The following is an 18,961-nucleotide window of genomic DNA, read 5'->3' as shown; positions in this document are numbered from 1 at the left end:
TGCTTCCTCGGCCGCCTGGTCGGGGGTCGGAGCCCCCGCGAGAAGCCACAGGTGGGTCAACCGGGCCAGTTGCGCGGCTTGCGCTCTCACTCGCTGCCGTTCATCATAGGTCCATTGATAGAGCTGTTGCGCCGCCCCCATGGGCGATAGGCCCACCCGGGCTAGGATTTCGGCTTTGAGCTCATCATACTGTTCGTTCCGGGGTGCCCTCAGGGCATAATAGGCCCGCTGCGCTTCTCCGGTGAGGAAGGGGGCGATGACTCGTTGGATTTTTTTAATTTTTTGCAAAAATACTTAAACATCTAAGAAATAAAATTTATTAGAAAATGTTTAATTTATTGTATATTATATATATATATATATATATATATATATATATATATCAATACAATTTAAATAATAAAAATATAAAAAATAAAATATAAATAAAAAAATATACAAAAAGAAAACTATTGCTTTGCAGCAAAATACCAACACTTTTGGATTGTGTGAGGGATACTCTCTTAGAATTTACTTTACAGTAAGTATATGCATTCCAACTATACTGTGACGGGTTTAGGGTTGCATCAGTAAATAATAACTGGTACTGCAGGGCTGTGATCACATATTTTGGTCTGTAAGTGGACATTTAATTTTAATTTGTCATTGAAAACCCTGTATTTTTTGTAGACTAATATGAGTGGCAAAACATGATCTCTTGAAAGTTCAGCAGTAACCTTTTACAGGCTTGCTGTTTCTCATAGAATCTCTGATGTGTGCAGAAGAGGATCTGATGATATCAGCATGAAGGTGCACATCTCTTTGCAGCCAGTGTTGTGGGCTTAAGCTCTGTGTAAGCCTATAGAGACTGTCCTCTCTAATCCAATCAGGCCACTTCTGCATCATACCCTCTGTACCTCTTCAAAGAGCATTCACAAAAGAATGCAGCGATAACACATGATTGTTTATATTTAGTTAAAGAAGTACTTAGCTGCTGAGCTATGTTCTTTGATTCTGAAATGCAGTGGGAATTCACAGAAAGGTCTGAATTTGTTTGCAATTCAGTTGGATTAATTTGGACAGTTGACTCACAAACTGAATCATTTTCAGCTATTTCTGACAGGATGATGAATAAGACAGAAAACAAAATAAGTGCTGGATGAGTTATTTAATTCAGTGTAGCATGAGTACAATCCACTGTAGGAAATAAAACGTGTTTTTAATTTGTCAGCGAAGAAGCAGCTTGACACTGCAAAGCCAATTTATGTAAACATATCCATAACAGCATACAAAAATGTTCAAATATTGGGACAATTTTGATCATGAAAGGCTAGAGATGCCCCATAAACTGCTGTATGCGGTACGCTAATATTACATTCTGTAAATAGCCTAATGTACTGTTGGTTGTTGAAGGTTACTTTGAGTCCAGGTTTAACGTAAAACTACTAAATCCTCTTTTTGTTTTACATCCTTAAAATCTAGTATAATCCAATACTGGAGTGCTCAATTCAAGAGCAACAGCTCTGTCCACAAAACCTAATCTTTCCACCTAGATGTCAAACTAGGCAGAAACCATCACAGGAAGGAACCAAGCAGGAGCGGTTTCTTCATTAGGGCGATAGGGTGACGCACCACCAAAGTGTGAAAGGGAGGATTTTTTTCTATTACATTCAACCACAGTGTTACACTAGCTGTCACTGTTCTGAACTGTTTGTTCTGCCTCAGGATATATAGTCCAATCAGCGTCAAGTCACATTATGTGGAGTGCCGCCCCTTTTTGGGCGATTTCACTCAGGCTGAGAATCGCCCCAATAGACTTCCATACAAAGAATTATTTTTTCTTCGAATTGCTGGGACTGCAATGGGAGGGAGGACTAGCACTAACCTGCTTTCGTCATCATACATAAATTTTACTTTTAAAATTGAACAACGATTGGTGGGAACAAACATACCTCTATTAAGTATCTTTAAGCTGAAGTCAGGACTAGTCTGGATGGCCTGAATAAAGCAAACCAGTAACTTAACAGTAAAGTTTTGATGGATGACGATTGAAATGGTGGTAGAGACTATTTTAGTGACATACAGGAGTCGTACATTATTAGACACGCGCAAGTCTGTTATTAGTAGTGTGCTACTATGTATGTATATACTATGTATATACAAACTGTGTATGTGCGCTCTCTGATAGCTTTTTGCACGAGTACTTTTCAGTATGGTTGCATGTCTGGCAAGTGTTTTATAAACCCTAGTTCAGACTACACGAAACGTCGGCAGATAGCTGTGCTGTTCAGTCTACATGACTTGCTGTCTGTCTTGAAGTCGTTGTAGTATTCACTAACAGGGGGTCACACACTACACGAGCTGACAACAACTCTACACGGTCCCCAAACCATGTTTTGTCATGAAAACAGACGCGAGAAGTTGAACGGGAATGACGCAAAACAACAAGTGAAACAGGAGTTGTTTATTTGTAAATGGGCGTCAGGAAGAAATTAGTGCTGCAAGCTGTTTGTGTGATGATCTGTTCTGAAAAAAATTGCTCCATTTCTTGTGTCCAAACTTCTTAAAGCCATGTTGGTGCTGCTGTTTTTCGGCCCTGTCCCAAATGGCACCCTAAACCCTCGCGGTCTTCCTCTGAGTCCGCCCTTTCGTGACGTAATGCCGCTTTGACTGTCGGGTAGAATTCTGCTGCGGAGCTCGTCCCAGTGCGGGCTCAGCAGAAGTGCGGATCGAGGGCGCAAAGGGGGCGCTCGCGAGAACCCTTCTCAATGCTAAAATGCCGAATGGGACACCCTACGGTCTCGTGGACTTAACAGACACGCAGCGGCTATTGTAAGTCTGTAAGACCGCAAGTGCACATGAAGTGTTCCATTTGGGACAGGGCCTTCTTCCGCTGACCTCAAACCATGCCTTGCTCTCTCATTGGCTGTAGCTCGTTGCAACACCTGATTCCACGTGTTGTCGAGATGGTCGACAGCTCCAGATATTTAGCATGCTAGATATTTGTTTGGCTTCAGCGAGCCTCTTTGACGCATCGTTGAGTAATTCACACACCAAGATTGCAGAGTGCTGATTTTCCCGCGATCACTGCCCGACCTGTCGGCGAGCTCGTTGACTTGCAAATCGGGCTTAAAATCCTGTAGTGTGAACTTGCCATAATAGACACTTGCTGAAGAAGCATGTTTTAGGAGTTTGCAATGGTCAGTGCTGTTTATATACATATGGACATCAGTACTCACTCTGACAGAGGAACTGTTCACTGGTGATGTCGCGCCGCCTTAAGATCACCACATTCGACAAATTCAGAATGTTTTTATTTGCTTTTTAATTTGTGTTTTGCTCTGTTGAATAATTCTGAATGGATCTGTCTACATTTTATATACAGTCAGGTTAAGGCGACTGGTATAGTGGTCTGTTGGCATCTCCGTGTCACGTTTATGGTCGGTTTTTGTTTTGTTTTCCCTGTGTTCCTGCCTCCTGTTTCTTTATGCACTTATTTGGTCCTTCCTGTCCCCATTTAGTTCTATTAATTCCATTATTAGTTATCCACCTCACCTGTCTGCCCCTCTTTATCCGCCCTATTTGAGTTCTAGCCCGTTCTGATCTTCCTTGTCTGGAATTGTTGATGTCAACCCTTGCTACGTGTGTTTTCCTGTTTCCCTGGATGTTATTAAAGTCTATAAGTTTGAATTCGACTCTGCATCTCCTCGCTCCATGCTCCTCACAGTAGCGAACCGTGACACTCTGTGTGCTCCTGTTTGGTATTGCAGCTTGACTTGTAGTTATAGAAAATGCTCTAAACAAATGTGACATTTATTTTTTTTTTCCTCACAGTTTTTGCTGTTGCACTGTATAAATAAATTGTGAATTATGAAATTTTAATGTTTTAATTTATCTTGAAATCTTCTAGCAGAAAATATTGTTTTGTGAGAATCATCCTCAAACTCTTGAACTTGGTAAAACAATTATCTTTATTTAAAATGTTTCAAGTCAATTTTTTCCCTTTTTGCTATACTGGGATATATGCTAAAATTGTTGGACGTGGCACCCAACCTAGAAAATTTTCCACCAACCGCCACTGGAATCAAGTATCCTTCCCAGGAACCGGTCCCAGAATGCATTGCAACAAGCTCAACTGGGATGGTCGATTAGTCAAGAAGAATGTTGAATATACAGTAATTTTGCTTTAAAATAAAAATAGTTCAGTGTAATTAAAAGGCCATTTTATCATATTGAGAGGAATAGACAACATCACCACCTAAATTTCAGATTTCTGTGAAACCCATTTGTTTTTCAATCAATAATTGATAAACTTTTACATTTGGTCCCCCTAAATCATACATATTTGGTTAGATCCATGATTTTACGCAATAGTTGTGTATTTTTTTGCTTATCACAGCCTTGTGTTGTTAGCTTAGCAACACTCTGCTGTGTGGTAAATATGATGAGGGCTATTTGTGTGGCACATGGTGTTGCAGCCATTTTCCTTTTTATTTAATCAATTCCAGTTTAATTTATGATTTTCTGTCCAGTTAGCATGCTGCTTATGTAGCATGGCGGCTAAGTAAGTAAGTGTTGATACAAAGTAAATATGTCAGTTGTAGTCTGTAGTTTATTCAAGTTATGAATGAATTCAACTTTTACAAACTCAGCTAGTCTGATTTTGTGTATTCACCCCACAGAGTCGAGCTAGGCTGTCTTTTAAGCGAAGGCTGCCCACACGACAACACAGGAAGTCAACATGTGAGGAGACGAAATGGAACGAGGGAAATGACTCTCCATGTGAACCAGATAGTCAACAGCAGAATGGAGATGAAGGGGAATTATGTGGTGGGCCTTCACAGGAGGATACTGAAGAAAAAACAGACTCTGTTCAACCCACCAATGGCCCACAACAGGAAAAAGACAGGACAGAGCACTTAGATGCACCCCAAGAAAATGAGGGGACCGAAGTAACCTATATAGGAAGTGAGGAATTAAATAAGGGAGGATATGAACCTTTTGACTGTAAACAGGCTCAAGAAGAAGACAAGGAAGAGACAGAAGAGGACAGGACAGAAGTGAAAGAAGACAAGGAAGTTCTGGATGCAGAGAACAACCCAGAATAGAATGTAACAGGGTAATGGTCAACAATTTTTTTTTTTTGCGCAACATAAGCATTGATTTAGCAAACTAGAATAGTGAGAAGGTTATTGCCGACCACAGTTGAAATAATAGCATTTCTAACAAACGTTCATGTGGATTCGCTGAGAACAGACTCCAGTATAGATGAAGAATGACAAAGTCTGAATGCCAGGATTGAATTCTTCTCTTTTAGGACTGTGGATTTGTGGACTTATTGCTAAAGCAAATATTACACAAAGGGTTAGATGTTATCAGCACACTCATGGCAATTTGTTGCAATTTTATGTTTTGGAGTATTGGTGGTGAATTTGTACAATCTCATTTGTATGTTTTTGTACAATCTCCTTGCACCCCACTGCTGGTTAGGTTTAGTGGTGGACCTTTAAAAAAAAAAAATCATAATTTTTTTTTACAAATCAAACTGTACAAATTAGCCACCAACTGCAAAAATATGTAACAGTTATGTTTTCTCAAGAGATCAGGTGGGATCTTATAGCTAAAATGAAGCCATTATATCAAACCCTGAGTTTCTATTCAAACTCTGTATGGTATGTCTGAGTTATTTATATGCCTCGATTATCTTGCTTGCTTTTTCTTTTAAATAAACGTATGTTGGATTCTTATTTGCTGTTCAGAGAACAGGAACGCTTTCACCTTTGGAGAGCATTCTCCATTTTAATAGTACTTTTCCAGCCTTCACCCTGTTTGAATATTCATGTGATTCAGTTTACAAAGTGACAAATATCACTGAAATAGGTGTAGTTTTATTGACTGTTGGTTAATTTGAAATATCTGACATGCCTCTGTGATAGCCCTAGGCTCTGTAAACAGCAACAGTTGTCTAGAAATGCTTCATAAACACTTCAGAAATGATTTATCAGTCATTTTGAGTGTTTAGGTTCACTGACATTGAGTTGGCTGAGAGGGTTGTGGAGAGGGTGTGGTTAAAGTTGCAAAATCACGAGTCACTAACTGCACTCTTATTTTCTGATGGTTACTAGAATTCACTGTTTTTTAATAACAAGATAAATATAAACAATACAAAGAACATAGTGGGAGATATATTGCGAAAGCCAAATTTATCAGCAGTCTCCACTGCTGCTATGGAAAGATACTTTATTATTAAATAAAATGCCTGAAATGTATCACTGTGACAGCAAAACTACTGTACTGCATCAATGATCTACTACTTCCCATAATTCTGAATAAAGAGCTTTATTTACACTTACCAGATGCTTTCCTTTTATTATGTAAGCGTCACTGACTGACTCCACTGACTGACGTGAGCAAACCAGGTAACATGGTTACCCCCCCTTCCCATTTGAATTGCTTGACATAATAATTTGCTATCTTACTGAATAGTTCACTTTTTAGTTACAACAAGCCTAATTACTTTTGCCTTTTGCTCAAAACGAAACCAAATGCACTCGATTCTGCACATGTGGCTGTAGCATTTTCAGTAATTATACTCTAACAGAGGTCACTAACCTCTGTTAGAGTATAGCAGGGGTGTAGCCATCATTTCAGAAGTGAGGGGGACAGAAATGTTTTATATATATATATATAAAACATTACAATATAACATTTCTGTAATCTATACAACCTACCAGTCAACAGTTTTTGAACAGTAAGATTTTTTTATGTTTTATAAAGAAGTCTATTCTGCTCAGCAAGCCTGCATTTATTTGATCCAAAGTACAGCAAAAGCAGTAATGTGAAATATTTTTACTATTTAAAATAACTGCTTTCTATTTGAATATATTTTAAAATGATTCCTGTGATCAAAGCTGACTTTTCAGCATCATTACTCCAGTCTTCAGTGTCACATGATCTTCAGAAATCATTCTAATATGCTGATTTGCTGCTCAAGAAACCTTTTTTAATTATTATTATTATTATTATTAATGTTTTTTGAGCAGCAAATCGGAATATCAGAATGATTTCTGAAGGATAGTGTGACTGGAGTAATGATTTAGCTTTGAAATCACTATAAATTATATTTTAAAATATATTCAAATAGAAAACAGCCAAAATATTTCAAAATTGTACTGTTTTGCTGTACTTTGGATCAAATAAATGCAGGCTTAGTGAACAAAAGAGACTTATTTAAAAAACATGAACAATCTTACTGTTCAAAAACTTTTGACTGGTGTATAGTCAACCTTCATTTTTCTCTCATTTCTAGCTTTTAATTGGCTTAGAACTCAGATAACTGCTGGACAATAACAACAATAATGATTTGCTTATATACTACAAACACTTTTTTATCACATAATAAGGCAGAATAGTTTCAATACTATAATAAATGCTATGTCAGTTAGCACTGCATTGTTCATATACTTTATTTATTACCTGGAGATGACTTGACAAACACAAATAAACCATATTGTCACAATCGTATGTTTAATGTCTTCATGTTTCCAAACGTTTCTGTTTTCTGTGAAAACAACTGTTTTCATACAGCAATAGCTGGACGCTTTTGTCCATATTAGGAATTTCCTCGTACGACTTTCTGCGTGGCTTCGGGTATGAATGAAACATACACTGCATGAGTGTTTAGCGCTCTGTGATGTTCATCTCGGTTTATTCTGGGTCCAAATAAAACATCAGATCATGCACAGACTATCCTGTCTCTTTGAATTGAAATCTATATTTATTCACACCGGCTCTTGAAAATCTATGCGAACACACTTGCCCGAAAAAGTGCGGGGGACGAATTTACGTGCTATTAAAAGTGTGTGGGGGGGAGTGTAGTGATGTTATTACTTAGTTAAAAATGATTCTGATTGGTTAAATCATAGGAAAAACAAACAGATGTGCATCAACTTCAAAGCATATCTCTGGAGGTTATTTAGGTGACAAGCGATTAGAGTTCACACGCAACGTGTTGCTCCCAAGACGTGTATCTGCCACGGTGCCACCCATGCATCAGGGCAGGGGCGGATTTAATGATTTGGGGGCCCCAGGCAAAATACAGGAATGTGGCCCTATACAATTTCACACATTTACAACCTTGAGGTTCCTTTCACTGTTGCTCGCTGCTGCACGACCGTGTCCCATAGTTGTGTCTAATCTTTTAGATTTTTCATGTACATGTTATAAATAAAGGATTTATTTTATGTTGTAAATCCCTTGTTCACATTTAAACAGGTTTTAATAGTATTAGAGTAGGTTGGACACTAGGTGGTGCTTTGAAGTAACTTTCACTATGCAATTGTCTAATTCTAAACTTTAAAATATACATTTTTTTTTTTTTTTTTTTAATTGCACATTTAAATTAAACTGAAGGAAATTATAAATGTACTTTATTTTTCCCAAATTAGCCTAAGTTTAACTTTTTCCTTTTAATTGTTTTGTATTCAGTTTTTTTTTCGTTTGAATTTTTCTGGATGATTATATTACATTTTTTAACAAAAAACATGTATAATTAATTAAAATCATGAAACTTGTTTAATTTAGCAGCAATTTGGGCCTATTAGAAGTTTAACAAAAATTACATTCTTAGGGTCCAAATTCTGCGCTTTCCATTTACATTTTTCTGTATTCCATTTTAATGGTTTAATCAAAAACATATCTAATTAATCGAATTCACGAAAACAACTTAATTTATTAATTTGTATACAATAATAGAGCCCTATGAAATTTTTATTTTATTTACTTTTTTTTTTTTTTTAGAAATTCTTTGTTGTGTATTTTCATTTTTCTGGTAATCAAATGAAGGAAAAACATGAATCTATCTTTTATTCCAATAATTTTTGTACATTCAAAATGCTACACAACAGAAGTTTACTGTGTAACGAGCAATGTCACGGAATTCGTCAAATATTGAATGAATAAATCAAATGCAATTCAGTACACTTCACTCAAACCGCGATATGGACTAGTGTATGTGAATATTAAATGGAAAAAATACTATTTAGCTTCTACAGACGACAACCGCGAGCGTTGCTCGTGCTTAAATAGCAAACGAAACGCGCGTCTGCGCCGTTCATTCCGTCCAGGGGTGTGAAGTAACGAATTACAAATACTCACGTTACAGTAATTAAGTAGTTTTTTATCAGTAATTTTTTGAGTAGCTTAAAAATGGTGTACTTTTACTTTTACTTGAGTACATTGTATCGGTACTTTTACTCCGCTATTTTCCTCCGTTTGTGGTCGTTACATGCTTATTTTAATTTTATTTTTATCCATCAACGTGATTGGATAGAGAGTTATAAGTCTCGTGACTTTCGTCAAATTAAATTGTGCACAGAAAACTTTAACCGCCAACTGTTTCTCATGGCTGCTGGAAGCGCATTCTTCAAGCATCTGGGCCCGGTTCCCCGATAACGCTCACTCTTATCGCGCTAAGAAGACTCGAAAGATATATCTTACCAAAGATTTTTAATGTTTTTAAGAAGTGTCTTGTGCTCACCAAGCCTGCATTTTTTTGATCCAAAGTACAGCAAAGGCAGTAATGTTGTGAAATATTTTTACTATTTAAAATAACTGCTTTCTATCTGAATATATTTTAAATTGATTTGCTGCTCAAGCTGCTCAAGAAACCTTTTTTAATAATAATAATTATTATCAATATTTAAAACAGTTGAGCACATTTTTTCAGGATTCTTTGATGAATAGAAAGATCCAAAGATCAGCATTTATGTGAAATAAAAAGCTTTTGTAACATTATACACTATACCATTCAAAAGCTTAGAGTCAGTATCATTTTTATTTTTTGAAAAAGAAATAGAAATCAACACTTTTATTTAGCAAGGATGCTTTAAATTGATCACAAGTGATAATAAAGACATTTATAATGTTACAAAAGGTTTCTATCTCAGATCAATGCGGTTCTTCTGGACTTTCTATTCATCATCTTCATCAAAGAAACCTGAAAAAATTCTACTCAACTGTTTTAAACATCATAATAATAATAAATGTTTTTTGAGCAGCAAATCAGAATAATTTCTGAAGGATCGTGTGACTGGAGTAATTATGCTAAATATTCAGATTTAAAATCACTATAAATTATATTTTAAAGTATATTCAAATAGAAAACAGTTATTTGAAATAGCCTAGTAAAAAATATTTCAAAATTGTACTGTTTTGCTGTAAGAATTTCCTCGTACGACTTTCTGCGTGGCTTCGGGTATGAATGAAACATACACTGCATGAGTGTTTAGCGCTCTGTGATGTTCATCTCGCCTTATTCTGGGTCCAAATAAAACATCAGATCATGCACAGACTATCCTGTCTCTTTGAATTGAAATCTATATTTATTCACACCGGCTCTTGAAAATTTTTTCAGTAATCTTTCCACCTCTGATTCCGCCACATTCCGCGTTACACAGTAAACTCCGTTTTTATGAATAGATTCCGTGATTCCGTCCCCATTTTCTACATCGCCTTACTTTTGCTAAGAAGCACGTTCAACGCGGACGCACAGACGGTTGTCGTGCTAATGAACACCACAGCAACCACTTGCGCGTCCGCATTGAACGCGCATCTCGCATATAAAAGCATTTTAGGGGGCCCTTGGCTTTTGGGGGCCCAACGCGGTCGCCAACCTTTGCCTAATGGTTAAGTCCGCCTCTGCATCAGGGTGACGGAAGATGCCCATATGCATATTCCATCCTGGGTGCCATTACGAATTTCCCTGGAGACCGGTCCTGCACAGACAGATACTAACTAACACTTGGATAGCTTATTTCTTACTATGTGAACGTGACTGAATTAAATATTTTCGTTTCCTGTATCTTTTTTTTTTTTGGTGTAGCTCTGATTAATATATCAAGCTTATTCTCTCTGAGGCACGTGGTCTCTGCATGCGTTCTCACTTTGAGTAATTTCCTCTTGACATAAAAGTTATGCTGGCACATTGCACACACATTTGTTTGGTGTGATACGATTCAAATTTGGGGGGGGGGGGCAAGTTACTTAGTCAAATTCTAACTGAAATACGAGACGCTCTTTAACACTTGGATTTCATCTGTATATCATTATCAGCTGCATCCACATTGAAAAGAGACCTGGAATCAAATGATTGATCCTTTATTAGTTAATGTAACAATTGGGAACATTGTTCACTAACCACAACACAAACCCGGTGAAACGTTTTCGCAACCCGTTTTTACACGCCTCAGTTCCGGGTGTTTCCGCAGGCTGGGCTGGTGACTATGGAAGTATGAGCGACGCGCTGGAGTTGAAGCCCATTCAAGTTGTCTGTGACAACAATAACGTCTCGAGTGACCAAACGATTGAGGTAAGATGTCAAAAATGTATCCTTTATTCATCTTGTCTTCAGATCATTGACACGTTTAGTTACTCAAGATTGTGCAAGTGCGCAAACGTCCATCTCTACTAAGAACACTAAAGTTTTACCCTGAGTGTCTTCCATTGTTGTTTCGTTTTGATCGTAAGATCTATGGAAAGAAAAACTTTTTTATTTGTAACTTTTTAATCCCATTCAAAAGGTCCTGTGGTGGTACCTTAATGCTTATCTAAATACATGCCATGACCTGAATGATTACCATATTCATATTCATATTTATTTAGGCTACATTGTACTCCAAGGTAGAATACCATGTTCCCAGATGAAAAGTCTAACCTCGTTTGCTGGTTTTAGCTAATTTAAGATGATATTCGCTGGTTTAAACTGGTTTCCCAGCCTAGCCAGGCAGATCTTCATCTAGTTTAGTGGTTCTTTTGAAAAGGATATGATTACTATGGTACATGGCCATAAAAAGTCAATACGTCTCTTGAAATATCTTATAATCTGGCCTTTTTATGATAAAGCAAGGCTGGCCCAGGTTGTATATATATATACTGTACATACATACAAACACAAACACACACACTGTACACACACACACACACACACACACACACACACACACACACATATATATATATATATATATATATATATATATATATATACAAAACATATGAAACAAACATGACTACATTTTAAAATGGCACATTTAAAAGATGTACTCTTTTCTTTATTATGGACCCTCTTCATTGCCCCTGGCCTGTACCATTTTAATGTTTTAGCAAGGCTGGCCCAGGTTGTAAAATGTCATGTGGTATGATTCTCAAAAATGTAAAGTTGTTTATGATAATTTATTAATAATTCTTTATATATATACATACATACATACATACATACATACATACATACATACATACATACATACATACATACATACATACATACATACATACATACATACATACATACATACATACATACACACACACACACACACATAAATATGTATATGTATGTATTCAAAACATATGAAACAAACATGACTAAAGAGTACTTTTTAAAACACACCTGGAACACTTGGCACATTTAAAAGATGTACTCTTTTCTTTATTATGGACCCTCTTCATTGCCCCTGGCCTGTACCATTTTAATGTTTTAGCAAGGCTGGCCCAGGTTGTAAAATGTCATGTGGTATGATTCTCAAAAATGTAAAGTTGTTTATGATAATTTATTAATAATTCTTTATATATATACATACATACATACATACATACATACATACACACACACACACACACATAAATATGTATATGTATGTATTCAAAACATATGAAACAAACATGACTAAAGAGTACTTTTTAAAACACACCTGGAACACTTGGCACATTTAAAAGATGTACTCTTTTCTTTATTATGGACCCTCTTCATTGCCCCTGGCCTGTACCATTTTAATGTTTTAGCAAGGCTGGCCCAGGTTGTAAAATGTCATGTGGTATGATTCTCAAAAATGTAAAGTTGTTTATGATAATTTATTAATAATTCTTTATATATATACATACATACATACATACATACATACATACACACACACACACACACATAAATATGTATATGTATGTATTCAAAACATATGAAACAAACATGACTAAAGAGTACTTTTTAAAACACACCTGGAACACTTGGCACATTTAAAAGATGTACTCTTTTCTTTATTATGGACCCTCTTCATTGCCCCTGGCCTGTACCATTTTAATGTTTTTACTGTTTTGTTAGTGGCTGTTGTCTAAAGATATATACACTGCAACTGTTTTTCTCTTAATGTATGTATATATCGTATAAATTATGTCACAAATGTTCACAGGTGATTCCAGGGAATGGCACTTGCTCAGACCACCTAAGATCAGAGAGAAACGAAGTGTCCCCTCTTCTAGTAACACCACAGGTATATGCCTCTTACTCATAACTTTTGATTGGCTGAAGAAATTAATTGATTGAATGAAACTATAATGGTTTTGAACCAAAGCAAATCTATTTTAAGATACATTCACAATGACGGTGAATTTAGTTGCTTGTGACCATAGTTGCTTTTGGGAAACGCTCCCCTGATTGACAAATACAAAAATTGACAAACTAATCTCTACAATACGTTGTTTCACTCATAATTAGGTTATTCAAGTAAGCTCCACTTATTATGTCTGCCCTGACACCTTGTACTGCGTGCAGATTTTTAGGCTGCAAACTGATCCTTCAGTTTAGTTTGACTGGTCTATCTGGATTTGTGTGTTTTCAGGTCACTGAGAACAATAGGGAACAGCACCTCCATGGGGATGGAGTCGATATTGACTCTCTAACTCAACCCAAGGTACATTTGAAAAGCAACAAGCCATTACCTGGAGTATGTCTACATGTGGAAATGATACATTTTTGATGTCTCTCTTATCTGAAAAACACATTTGAGGTCTTGTAGTCTTTACTAATGAGCTGATGAGTTGAATCAGTTGTGTTGATTAGGGAGACATCTAAAATGTGTAATGCTGGGGTTTCTCCAGGACCAAGATTGGAAACCACTGACATAAGCAAATATGTCTACTGTAATTTAAACAGTTAAACAATGCTGAGGTAAAGTAAGAAAGCCTTGTGGCTGTTCCTCTGTAGGGCCCTATGATTTCCACGATGTGGAAAATGCGTACGGAATCGCAGAGTCCAGTCATAAAAATGGAATTTACTGTATAACGTGGAATGTCACAGAATTTGCAAATTTTTAGATGAATAAATCAAAAGTATGTCAGTACACTTAAATCAAAACGTGATATGGACTAGTGTCTGTGAATATTAAGCCGCAAAATATGCATTTAAATATGAATCCTTCATGTTCTGCGTGTCTCTTTGTGAATGAATGGCACAGATGCAAGGTTTTGTTTACTACACACATACTGAAGCACCTGAGACACTTGTGTTGTTTTCAGCCTCTGCCGCCTCAATATATACATGAATACATGAACATAATCTCTAGGTCTGCTCTGAGAGTCACTTCATAAGCATTTTAAAGTTTCTTTTGAGAAAAACTATCGTCATATCATATACAAACAGAAACTCAAAGGTCTTTACAGCAACTCGTCAAAAATAAAAGTTTGGTTTAACTTGAAGAAACTGTGACAGAAATATATTAATGAATGTAATGATAGTACCACTACTATTAATAAAATTATTAAAACATTAAGGAATATTTACAAAAAAAAAATTACCAGAAAAATCTAAATACACAACCCTAAATACACTAAATGCAATACACAAGTATTTCTAAGAATTTTTTTTTTTTAAATAAAATCTGTTATTTAGAGATTCTTTTGATTATTAAAATGTAATGAAACCATTAAAATGGAATCCAGAAAATTAATGGAAAACACAGAATTTGGTAAAAATAAAATGAATTTTTAGAAACAAAAAAATAAAAACTTATAGTGCCTCAAATATGTAAATAATTCAAAAATGTTATTTTTGTTAAACTTTTAATAAATTGCTGTTAAATTGTGTACGTTTCATGAAGCAACTCGTCAAAAATAAAAGTTTGGTTTAACTTGAAGAAACTGTGACAGAAATATATTAATGAATGTAATGATAGTACCACTACTACTAATAAAATTATTAAAACATTAAGGAATATTTACAAAAAAAAAATTACCAGAAAAATCTAAATACACAACACTAAATACACTAAATGCAATACACAAGTATTTCTAAGAATTTTTTTTTTTTTTAAATAAAATCTGTTATTTAGAGATTCTTTTGATTATTAAAATGTAATGAAACCATTAAAATGGAATCCAGAAAATTAATGGAAAACACAGAATTTGGTAAAAATAAAATGAATTTTTAGAAACAAAAAAATAAAAACTTATAGTGCCTCAAATATGTAAATAATTCAAAAATGTTATTTTTGTTAAACTTTTAATAAATTGCTGTTAAATTGTGTACGTTTCATGATTTATACCAATTAGACATGCTGTTTGATTAATAAAATTTAATGTAACCATTAAAACAGAGTCTATAAAAATTTAAACAGAAAAAAAAATAAAAACAGAATCCAGAAAAATTGTAACGGATTTCATAGGCCCCTACCTCTTTGTGTTTGCAGTGGCAAAGGGAGCTGCGGAGGGTCAAGAGAGAATTGAATGAGGTGGTGGTGTGGAAACTCAAACTATGGACATTGCTACTTCTCATCTTTATTGCCATTGCTCTGATTATTGGGATCTCAATTATTGTGTGTGCAGGTACTGATGCTCCATTCAGATTCTTTGTCTTCTGTGAATGCTATTTCTAATGTTCCCAGTCCAATTTGTTAGGCTATGCATTCTGCTGTTTTTATGCACTTTTAATAGGAAACAAAGTCTCAGCTTTCAAATTCTGTCAATTTTATCACAAAATACAAACAATAATTTTTTTTAACGTTTAACACTCCTATTGTGGCATAACAGATTGCAACTTTTTTCTCTTTAATTGTAGTTCTAGCACAAAATGAACATCATAATGTACTGTATGTTGAAAGAAACAATACAACTTACTGAAATATCTCATGTCTCGTAATTGTACGACTCATTTTTATGTGAGTGTTGATTTATCAAAAACATTTGATTAATTAATTGATTATTAAATAACATTTCGTTTTTGGCCAAGTGCATCATGAATTTTTAGCTGACACCAGTCATATCTGGCTTGGTCTTCTGATACTGATGTTTAAAATTATGAGATCAGACGAGCCTTCCTCTTTACATTCGCCAAAATGTCAGCTGTTTTCAAGATGACTGAACCACAGCATATGTTTCTGAAGTAATTCCTGATTAACATTCTGATTGTATTTTAGTTTTGTTTTGCAACCCTCTGTGTTTTAAAGTTGTTCATGACGATGAGGATGAAAAATATGACAAATCATCATTTGTGGTGGCACGCTTCTTCAGAGGAAATTTTACTCTGGATGCTAACAATTTCACTTCAGACTCTCAGGATGAAGAGACTATGATAGAGCTGGAACAGCAGGTAATAACAAGAATGATCTATTCAATACTAGAAATGGTAGATACCTGTGAAGCATTTTTGAGAAACCCATTCATAAGCTTTATGTAACTTAACACAGATCAAACTCTGACGTGTGAAGAAAGTCAGAGACATGCATTTATTTTTTAAAAATAAATATAGATTTAAAGATTAAATATTCACCTTTTTTTTTTCTTTAAAAAAAAAAATGTTTCACATGATTTCCCTGACTAATCTTGAATCTGAAACTAAATAAATGTTCCATGTTTAGTACAAGCTAGACTCTATGGACAGCATCTGACATGTTATCAATTTACACAGAAAATGATTTTAACTCGTCCCAGTTTGTATGCACAAATAAAAAGTGCATTTACAACACGTACATGGGGTGTCTATGAAGCAAGACATTTCGGGGTTTAGAAGCAGAAAAAAACGGTAATATTGTAAAATAATAGAATTAAAAAATAAAAAACTGTTCTATTTGAATATATTTTCAAATGTAATTTATTTCTGTGATGTAAAGCTGAATTTTCAGTATCATTACTCCAATCTTCAGAGCCACTTGATAATATGAAAATAAAATAAATGAAAATATAAAAAATAAAATATGCTGATTTGCTGCTGAATTATTTTACATTTTTATTATCAATGTTGAAAACCTTTAATACTTTTTTGGAAACCATAAGACTTTTTTTCCAGAATCCTTTGATTAATAGAAAGTTCAAAAGAGCAGCATTTATTTGAAATACATTTTTTTGTGACAATGCAAACCTTGAATCATTGTCATTAAGGACATCTGTCTTAAAGGAATAGTTTACCCAAAAATGGTTCACTCATGAAAATTCCCTCCTGACGTCATTTATTCACCCTCATGTCATTCCAAACTTGTATGACTTTCTTTATTTGTGGAAAAGAATCTGACTCAAAAGAACTATGCTTTCATTGGACATCACTGTTTAAAGCTACTGCACAAATCAAGAGTTTCTGTAAAAACCCACCATTTGTGATCCACTGAAGAAAGTAAGTCTGAGAGATTTGGAACAACTTGAGGGTGAGTAAATAATGGTGAAATGTTCATTTTATGGGTGAACTAACCGCCCTGAGCAGGATGCGCCACAACTTGCACTTCTGCTTTCACAGTGGTAGTGTGTGTTTTTATTTTCCTTCTCAGTGCTGTTCCTTAGCGGCACAGCACTGCATATTTGGGATGTTTTGCTTATCTAACACATCTGATTTAACAGAGCTCAGTAGTAGACTGACTCAAGCACGTGTTTTAGATAAGTTAAACATCCAGGAGTAGAATGAAAAAAAACAGCACTGCTTTGTTTTTTTTGCTATGTACATGTATGATTACTCATTCACTCTATGTCTGTTTCTCCCATACACCATGATCAACCCTCAGTTGATGGAAGTCTACAGTTCTTCTCCTGCATTGGAGCGGTACTTTAACAGTGTCACCATAAACAATCTCCAGTGAGTCAATTTTACACTCCACTGACACATTTTACAACTATTTGCTTGTCCATACCATAGTGTGCCTTTAAGTCTTGTCCACTCATTTTTGGTGTGGCCCAGGCAAACACATCTCATTTATATCAAGTTAAAGTTGACCGAAATGACTTTTTAACACTGTGCTTCGATACAGAGACACTACAGCCCAGTTTAAGCTCCAGTTCATGATGCCTTTAGAACATGAGGAGTTGATACACTACACTCTGAGTCTAAAGATGGTTAAAAATGTGCTGCTCCAACACTTGTATGATCGAGACGCTGGAGACCCTTTCCATATCATACCAACATCGCTCCACATGGAAGGTGAGGAGATATTTATCAAATGAAATAATAATAATAATAATAATAAATTATACATAAATAATAAAAATCTTCAGCACTATCCTAACCATTATAGCTAATAATAAAAAATATAAATATGGAAATGATATAGACAAAAAAAAAAAAAGAAGCAAGTTTTTGTTTTATTAGTAGGCCTTACTATGATTTTCTTGTTTTTTGTTTGCTTTTGTTTTTCAGTTGGGTAGACATGCCAAACTTTGGATGTTGTAAATTGAACCTCTGGTACCCTCATCAGGAAACAGAACATTCCATACATCACTTTATGTCATTCGATTGCCTTCTGGACTCTTTAACAGATCTCTTAAAGGGGTCATATGATGCGATTTCAAGTTTTCCTTTCTCTTTGGAGTGTTACAAGCTGATTGTATTGTAATAATACTATAAGTGTACTGTACTTTTATTGATTTCTATTGATTCAACACTGGACCATTTTAATCACTGTGGAAATCTTTGTATGTGTGTGAGAGATATATATATTTTTTAAATAAATATTTGTGCTGAGGTGCTATAATGGAATTATTTTACTGTATGTCTACATCAATTATCTGTAACTCATATGTATTATAATCTAGACGTTGAGGACCCTCATTTTATTTTGTGATAAAAAAGGTACAAAGGTACCTTTTAAGAGGGTATTGGCTCAGTAATGTTTTTTTTTTTTTTTTGAGAGAGTGTATAATTGTTAAGGCTAAATAGCCAAACATGAGAAAACACATT

The 18,961-nt window shown here is 35.2% G+C and overlaps 2 protein-coding genes across 2 annotated transcripts in view; both read left to right on the top strand.

Moving 5' to 3' along the window:
* Nucleotides 1-6,479, top strand: part of LOC107561754 (capZ-interacting protein-like) — a 24,507-nt gene extending 18,028 nt beyond the window's left edge. Inside the window, exon 6 of the mRNA XM_016246231.1 lies at nt 4,662-6,479. Within this exon, the coding sequence (XP_016101717.1) occupies nt 4,662-5,087 (426 nt within the window). The 3' untranslated portion in view covers nt 5,088-6,479. The remainder of the gene's footprint in view (nt 1-4,661) is intronic.
* Nucleotides 6,480-10,994: 4,515 nt separating this feature from the next.
* On the top strand, nt 10,995-18,602 carry LOC107561746 (TPA-induced transmembrane protein). The gene is made up of 8 exons (XM_016246219.1): nt 10,995-11,347; nt 13,221-13,301; nt 13,650-13,721; nt 15,495-15,630; nt 16,251-16,393; nt 17,793-17,863; nt 18,036-18,205; nt 18,422-18,602. The coding sequence occupies exons 1-8, from the start codon at nt 11,270-11,272 to the stop codon at nt 18,427-18,429; spliced, it is 759 nt and encodes a 252-aa protein (XP_016101705.1). The 5' UTR covers nt 10,995-11,269; the 3' UTR covers nt 18,430-18,602.
* The last annotated feature ends 359 nt before the right edge of the window (nt 18,603-18,961 follow it).

The sequence above is a fragment of the Sinocyclocheilus grahami genome, unplaced genomic scaffold (assembly GCF_001515645.1).
Source record: "Sinocyclocheilus grahami isolate Dianchi unplaced genomic scaffold, SAMN03320097.WGS_v1.1 scaffold790.1, whole genome shotgun sequence".
NCBI lineage: Eukaryota > Metazoa > Chordata > Actinopteri > Cypriniformes > Cyprinidae > Sinocyclocheilus > Sinocyclocheilus grahami.
This window is presented reverse-complemented; position numbering and strand designations above follow the sequence as displayed.